The sequence below is a fragment of the Symphodus melops genome (genome assembly GCF_947650265.1).
Source record: "Symphodus melops genome assembly, chromosome: 7".
In the NCBI taxonomy this organism is placed as follows: Eukaryota; Metazoa; Chordata; class Actinopteri; order Labriformes; family Labridae; genus Symphodus; species Symphodus melops.
The window spans coordinates 11,873,038-11,880,995 of NC_136697.1; the positions used below are offsets into that span (position 1 = coordinate 11,873,038).

The 7,958-nt window shown below is 36.4% G+C and overlaps 1 protein-coding gene across 1 annotated transcript; it reads left to right on the forward strand.

Annotated features, from left to right (window-relative positions):
* The first annotated feature begins 347 nt into the window (after positions 1-347).
* On the forward strand, positions 348-2,029 carry rgs13a (regulator of G protein signaling 13a). Its single transcript, XM_079348672.1, has 5 exons — positions 348-455; positions 573-629; positions 725-786; positions 885-1,051; positions 1,149-2,029. The coding sequence occupies exons 1-5, from the start codon at positions 388-390 to the stop codon at positions 1,326-1,328; spliced, it is 534 nt and encodes a 177-aa protein (XP_079204798.1). The 5' UTR covers positions 348-387; the 3' UTR covers positions 1,329-2,029.
* Positions 2,030-7,958: the final 5,929 nt, after the last annotated feature.

Consider the following 7,958-nt stretch of genomic DNA (forward strand, 5'->3'; position numbering starts at 1 on the left):
AATGCTGAATCATCTGAGCACAACATTTTCCAAAAAAATAAAACAGTATCATTGGTCCGGGAACAGAGACTGAAACATTTGCCTATCTGCTGTTGAATTTTCCACTGCTTGATTTGCATCGACGTGTCTTTAAAGCAAACAAATAACCATGCAGGTCTATATGCAGTACAGATAAACAATCATAGCAGCAGTAGGCCTATGTACAAGTCTGCGTCATCTGTAACTTCCTCTTTTTCTGTGGTTAGCTCAGAATGATGCTGTGACGATACTCAACAACCCCATTTCAAAATTCTGCTACTCATATATAGGTTGACACCAAGTGGATTTTTTCAAACAGAAAATAGGAGTGGAAGATCTTAGACTGTTGCATACACACACAGCATTACCATGCCAAGCCTTGTCACATCACCGCAGTTCAACATGGACACCGCTAGCAAAATGAGAGGAAAAGAGAGGTAAATATTTCATTACAAGCATGTTATCTTCTTGTTGGATTGCGGAATAAAGTTTTGATAAAGGAAGAAAATGTTATACAAATACCTTGTTGACTTTGACCTTGTTTACTTAAAAAGGTGTATCTTGAGGTCTCGGCTGCAGTGTAGTTCATCTCAGGCAGTTACCACTGAGGGGTAAGTGAAGCAAAAGTCTCTATTTAAACAATCTTTTTCATGTTTATCCTACTTTTTGCACATGTGAGTGACATCTCACCTATCTTCTTTTGCAGGCTTTCTTTTGAGGAAATGTCCCAGTGGTCACAATCACTAGAGAGACTCCTGTCATCTAAATGTAAGTTAAACAATATTTATTACAATGGTTTTAGTTTTACTAGCAGTTTTCTTGCTTCGTGCTTTCTAACTGGTGCTGCTGTTTCCTTCCCTGTGTAGATGGCGTACAAATATTCCAGGCCTTCTTGAAGACAGAGTTCAGTGATGAAAACATTGAGTTCTGGATGGTGTGTGAAGACTACAAGAAGACCAAGTCATCCTTCAGGATGTGCTCCAGGGCCAAAAAAATATTCAAACGCTACATTCAAGCGGAGGCTGTGAGAGAGGTATTCACAGAGGTGTTAATCCTATGGTCATATTTACAAAACCATTTCTGACTTTACCTTAGCATTTACTGACATCTTTGTTCCACTCTTCTTTAAGATCAACATTGATCACAAGACCAGAGACCTGATCAGGCGAAACATTAAGGAGCCCACCACAGTTTGTTTCGATGACGCCCAGAGGATTGTCTACGGGCTGATGGAGAGAGACTCTTACCCACGTTTTTTAAAGTCTGACTTCTATCAGGCATTTCTTGAATCCACAGCAAAATCATCGTAGATGTAAAAACAGATATTGTTTTTGAAGAAGCTGGACTGTGAAACTGAGTTGATACTGGATTACCTGAGCGGACCTGGATTGTGTATTTTCTCTTTCTGAAGGCAATGTCAGTGAAGGTTTAATGTTGTAAAAAAAAAAAAAAAAAAAAAAACATTAAGACATTGTTCATGTGCCCCTTCTGAACTGACAAAGAAGCGGTTTCTGAAGTTAAAAAACGCTTTCAACCGGTTTCAAAGTTAAAATTTGGTTGTTCCAAACCACTTAGTATGAGGGTAGAAGATGAGCCAAATATTGCTGTGTTTGTGCAATGGTCAATTAGAGGTCAATGTCTTCATTTCTGTGAAGCAAAGGACTTCCCAGAGCTGCAACAAACATGAAATGAAAATGCTGGGGACTTTCTGCAAGAGATGCCAGGAAGTTGCTGCAACGCTGACAACACCTAAGATTCAAGAGTAGAGCTGGGATCTACATTTTCTCACCTTCCTTTTTATTGTGAACTCACTAAAGCAATAGCCTAGATTAGATATCACTTTATTATTGATGCAGCAGTAAGCAAATAGAAGTTTCACAGTCTTACATGTGTTGTGAAATAAATGTTATAAGCTAAAATGTTTGGAAATGTTTTTTTAAAAGGTCCTGTGTGTGAATATTGAAATGGATTTGTACATATTCATTAATAAATATTTATCATTGTAATGAAATTGTCTGATCAGTTTTCTTTTCTCTGTTCTAAAAGAACTTGCATGTCTTAAATCTGGTCTTTTCAGTTAAACATTTGCTTAATTTTCACACAATCTTCAAATACACATCAACTCATGAATCCAGGAAGAAATGTAATCAACAAATGATCCATTTATGTTGTCACTAAACAGCTGGATTATTTTCTCCTGCTTCATGTCTGAAAGTCTTTGTGATATAATTCTGAATTTTTTCAAAATGAGATCAATGCTTATGTTAGCTGATAAGGCTATGCAGTAGACAAATACTGGTCTATGATACCTTTTATCAACATCTTGTTTAAGCACAGGACACAATGGGCCTCATTCACTAACATGTTAGTAGAAATGTTCTCACTGCACATAAAATAAGTGCATATGCAAAATCACTGTACCAGCGAATGATACTCTCACCACCATCTTCGTCATTCTAAATGGTCAGGCGTGTGCCCACAACCTGCATACTAGCATGCCCCATTACTCCATAAGGACATCCTATTTTGAACATGTCATGCACTTAGTTAATTATGTTAACATTTTACTAGAAAGCTGGTCAATCATTTGTGCGTACGCATAGACTGAGGAGGTTCAAAAATGTGTTTGCAGAGTAAAACAAATTCAAGTAAGAATATATTGATGAATCTCAAATTTGTGCTTCAAACATTCATACACACGGTTTAAGAATATTTGTGCGTACACACTGTTAGTGAATGAGGCCCATTAGCTTTTTCAGTTTACCTTAGTTTTTGTGATGAAAAATAAGATAATCCTTCATTCATCCCACAATGGAGAAATGTACAGTTTTGCAGCAGCAAAAAGCAGGAGAGCCAACAAGAGAAAACATGCAGTGCACCATTAAACAAAGTTAGAAAATAAGTAATAACTAAAAGATTATTATGCATATTATCATGTTGAACATGTTATTGCACAAGTGGGTTCCATGTTTTATTGCACAAAGCATCAGGTTATATAGGTTAGCATCATGGTTAGCATCATGTTCATGTTACATACGTAATATAATAATATTGCACAAGAGGAGTGAATTGTCCATTTTGTGTGTTTTGTGATCTACTGGGAGCATGCCTGGTTAAACAGGAAGTAATGACCTGCGGTGTCTGTGCTTGACACACTGTTATGTATCATAACTTTGCTGATGTTTTAATAAATAACTTTAATTTACCAGCACCATCTGATTTTATATCGCTTTTCTCCCCATGAGCCGGGACGTGATACATTATTTCCAATTTTTTTCTTTGTCCTGAATTGAACGATCCTGCCGATGGCATTTATATTTTTTTATCAATAGTGATTCTGAGGAAGAGCAGTGTGGAGGTTTTTCTCCTGTCATGGCGACATTTATCCAACCCATGCACCCACGAGACAGTTGGATGTGAATACCTCCATAAAATGTCACTTCATGTTATGAACATTTCCCTCTGAATTCAGGAGAATTTTCTAGCCGGATAAACAGCACGTAGTTGTAGAGAAAATTAGTCAGGTCTAAAGGGTAACATCTAGGACAGCAGCGTCAATTGTGCTAATAAGACTGCTGAATAATGCTCACACCTACGCAGCATCTTTTCTTACATGAACCTTCATGTTCCTCGCCTTTGGTACTTTTCAATGAGTTTTATGTATTTCAGCCATTCTATGAATCATTCAGCCTTTGTTATACTGTTCAGTCGTTCATACATGTAACACTCAGCTATCACCATCAAAAAGAATTCTTCATGAAACTGAAATTGGATTTTCATCCCCATAAACAGCCCCAAAAGGAAGTTTATCTGTGGAAACCCATCACGTCTCTATTGTTAAAGGTTACAACAATTAGGGAGAAGTGTGAACAGCGTCTGCTGTACCACATCCTCTTTTGATGTCACTTGTTAAAAGAGGATGTCAGACACAGACACACACACACACAGAGTTCACAGACGTAAAAAAAAGTAATACTTTCAGAAAATAATTGAAAATAAATTGTCAATTATAACACCTCAGTAATTTCATGTCCTTGCCAAAGAAGCTTTTAGTGGGATGAGATCATCCTTCTTATTTCTTGCACAAATCCTGAGCTGTTTTATTTTGCTATTTTGCTCAGATGCAGCTTCACTGTTTGATGCAGAGAAACCATTGTCTGAACCTTTTGGTCATCATTACCTTATTTGCGCTGCTCTGTTTGTTAGCAACAACCCAATCCTGTGACATAAGTCATATGACTATAAGAAGCTATAAAAACAAACAAAAATGTTACAACTAAGAAACAGGACGTTCTCCTCACCCACTTTATGAAACATAAAGGCTGCCATCACATAACTGATGGAACACATGTTATGCTCTATTGCTGTATTTTTAGCGGCTGCGTGTGTCAAGAGACCATGAGAAACTCTTTAGCAACTACACAGGCTGATTGCAGGAGGTCACAGGATCATTGTGTGATGCTGCTCACCCAGTTAAAATAAGAAGTCTTTGTTTCAAACACAGGTTTTAGATTTAACAATGAGAAAAAATGTCTCATCCGACAACAAACAATGGTCATCAATAACATAACTATTACTATTGTAATGCCAACTATTTGTTTAAGCATTTGACTTCAACAGTTAAAGTCACTTATTATAAATGTATGAAGATCTAACATCTGAGTGCACATTGTTCACAATGCTGATGTTCTGTTTACTATGCATATGGGATACACAATGACATGTTACAATACCATACCATAACATACCATAACATAACATAACATGACATACTCAAGATCTAAAAAGAAGCACAATAACTACCCACAACAACAGTAGACATTATCATTGCTCCTCGCTATGTCCCTTAAATATTATTCATGTTAGCTTGCCAATAGATTTAAGAAAAACAATCGTTCTGATGGTCTGATGTTTTTTTTATTTGGTACCATGAATGCTCATACAAATCATGTCAATCCATCCAGTTGCTGTTTGGATATGTCGGACTGCTCTATTCCAGCTGTCTCACATCACTATGATTAAACATGATCTTCGACCATGTCAGAAATACAGAAGTGTAATTTCCATTTTTGAGCCATTGCTCTGTGAATGACTATCAGAAAGTCACAACTGTTTGTTTTTGGATGATTTAGTTGTGGTATGAAGTTGAATAGAAAAGGACTGTGTTGCACAGAGCCATACTTTCATACCCTTTACCTGTATATGTATGTACAAAATAATATGGGCTCTGTAACTTCTTCATGTCACAGTTTCTTTTCCTGTACAGTTAACTGAATTATTCTTGACCGACTTAATCTACAAAAGCTTGAAATGAGGATCATGACGAGTCAAGATGACCCACATTCAGTTATTGACACTGAACAAACAGGAAAGGTTGTTGCATGATGTGGTCCCCCTGTGGCCTAGATAAACTTTATTTCCCTCATGTGGTTTACGTGTAACACACATCAGATGTAGACCAACGGTAGATCTGTTTTCTTCTGCTTATGTTTACATGACTTCCTCAATAATTATAGTTCATATGGTCCAGTTTTTATGGCAAAGTGAGGAGAAGACATTTCAATAAAACAGCTAAGCTTATTTAAAAAATAGCAAAGAAGCAACATTTTAAGTTGATTTAAGCAGAGGAAATACTGTACAATGAGTGTTGGTTGTTTTCAATGAAAAGTGTCCTTTTTGCATTTTACTTTCTTTCACAAACAACTAAAAACATTTTTGGATTTAACGCTAAATAGTGACAAGTTTTGAGATTTAATAATTCTCCTGCTGAGGAAAAAAACAATTAAATTTCCATTTTTAGTTTCCAATGGCAATGACAAACAAGTGCAACAAAAACCCAGGTTATAATTACAACCCCATCACACCATTTTCTGAAATATTGGGACATTTGAGATGTTGATGTTTGAACATTTGAACATATTTAATCGGGACAAAACACATGTTCAGTGTTGACACTGACACGTCATTGTTCTAGAAAATGATGTCCCCATTTTCAATCACATGCATCACATTAGCCTCGTTTTCAAAAAGTTGATATGGAGTCATATTTACTACTCTGCTGCATCCATTATAACACTTTGTAAGCATTTTTGAAACTGATGACAACAATCTCTTTGACTTTGAAAGGGGATTGTTTTATCACTTGTGACTAGTGTAGGAGCTCTTCAAAAGTTCAGTCTCCTTTGTCTTATTTGGCAAGTTATAATCCTCTAAAAATGTTCCTCTGGTTCATGTTTGCTTTGTATGGTCTTTGTTATCTCTGATGAGATGTCCTCACAAGCAACTTACTAAAGCTGTGGCGTACATTACACAACAGACGCCGTTCACTGCCATTTAGGGTTGTGAATAAATCATGTTCAGCCCTACCAGAGGCCTGTCTGTGGAGATAGAGAAGTTGACATTGAAGGCTGTTGGTTCGCCTTTTCTAAACTGTTCAAATAATAATTGTGCAAAGAAAATGTTTCAAGAAAATGAAATTATTGTACCAGTACTTACTGAGATCGTGTGATATGAAAGTATTACATAGAGTTCATTTGGTTTACTGTACAAACTAACATCTAAATCTAAATGTACTTCAATATCTCAAGCAGAAGCAGTCGTGCTGTTTGTTCAAACGCACTGTGCCTGTAGTTCATGAGAACTAAATTTGGCCAAATGCTGGGGTCTATCAGAGGCACACATGGAACAGACTACCAGCCCATGTCAGAAACGGTGACACCTATTCAACATTTAAAACTGCACTGAAACAATCGTTGAAAACTAACCAAACATGCACGCACAGTTAGATTATCCGCTCCTTTCCTTGGATCTTAAAGTCTTCATATTAACCTATATGTAACTTGTCTGATCTACTTGTAATTTGTGGTGTCTTGTGATGTCTTGTTGAATGTTTACCATACCTGCCTTAGGACTACGGATGAAAATTACCTTTTGTGCTAACTCTGGCATCTTTACATTACTGCTTTATGCTGACATGTTGATGAATATGCATTATGATAATTCAAATAAATAAATAAATAAATATAATGAAGATGACCGATTACCGATTGTTTTTTTTTTTTAGATGATTGTAATTTGAGTTGAGGAGGTAATCCATACTGTGTTAAAACACAGACAAGGAACAGACAAGAAAAAAACAAAAAGACACCTTGTGAACACTTGATCTTGAATGTGATGCTGGATGTGATACATTAGACAAGAGCACAAGTTTGACACACTTGGAGTATACATGGGCCTTCTTTGAATGACGTAACATTGAGACTGTATGAAAACAAAGGTTAAAGATAGAGAGATATAAAGGGGTGGTTGTGGTCAGAGCTTTCATTCAGAGAGAAACAGAGATTCTGTCTGGGTTTGAGGGAGTCATTAGGGTGCAAATGTGACTGATACAGAGGGCGGAAAGGGTAGCATCTGAGAGGATTAATGGGTCTGTGTTTCTATCATAATATCATGAGCAGTTTCTGCAACACATCTTTGGATCTTCAGGGCAAAAACAATCAATAGCCTATAAGAAAAACAATATAAGCATAATCTTAAATGTTCTACATTTCTGCAATTCATTTAGTAGACGCTTTTGTCCAAAAACATACATCACATACCTTATTTTCAATGCAGAGACTTAAGTTGAAAGCGTTTGTTTAAATGCACCTGCACAACTATTTTAATTCATTCTGTCATCCTCTCTCGATCATCTGGAGTACATTTCAGCTTTCTGAACTTTAAGCCATAATATCTTAAGCCCTGTTATGGCGTGGCTTCCCTTTTTGTTGTACTGTACATCAGCAGACTAATTTACCTTTAAATTAGGCTTACTGTGAAGATATTTAATGCACCTAAAACGTTCTTTATGTTGGTCTTTTTTATATTTTGTTCCATTTCTCTTATAAACATAAAGCATAGAAACAAGGGTACAAAACTCTATCCAGAGTCTATTACCATGA

Coding starts and splice junctions, on each gene's coding strand:
- rgs13a (XM_079348672.1), top strand. CDS start 388: ATGCCAAGCCTTGTCACATCACCGCAGTTCAACATGGACACCGCTAGC. Junction 456..572: donor AAAATGAGAGGAAAAGAGAG/GTAAATATTTCA, acceptor TTACTTAAAAAG/GTGTATCTTGAGGTCTCGGC. Junction 1,052..1,148: donor AAGCGGAGGCTGTGAGAGAG/GTATTCACAGAG, acceptor CTCTTCTTTAAG/ATCAACATTGATCACAAGAC.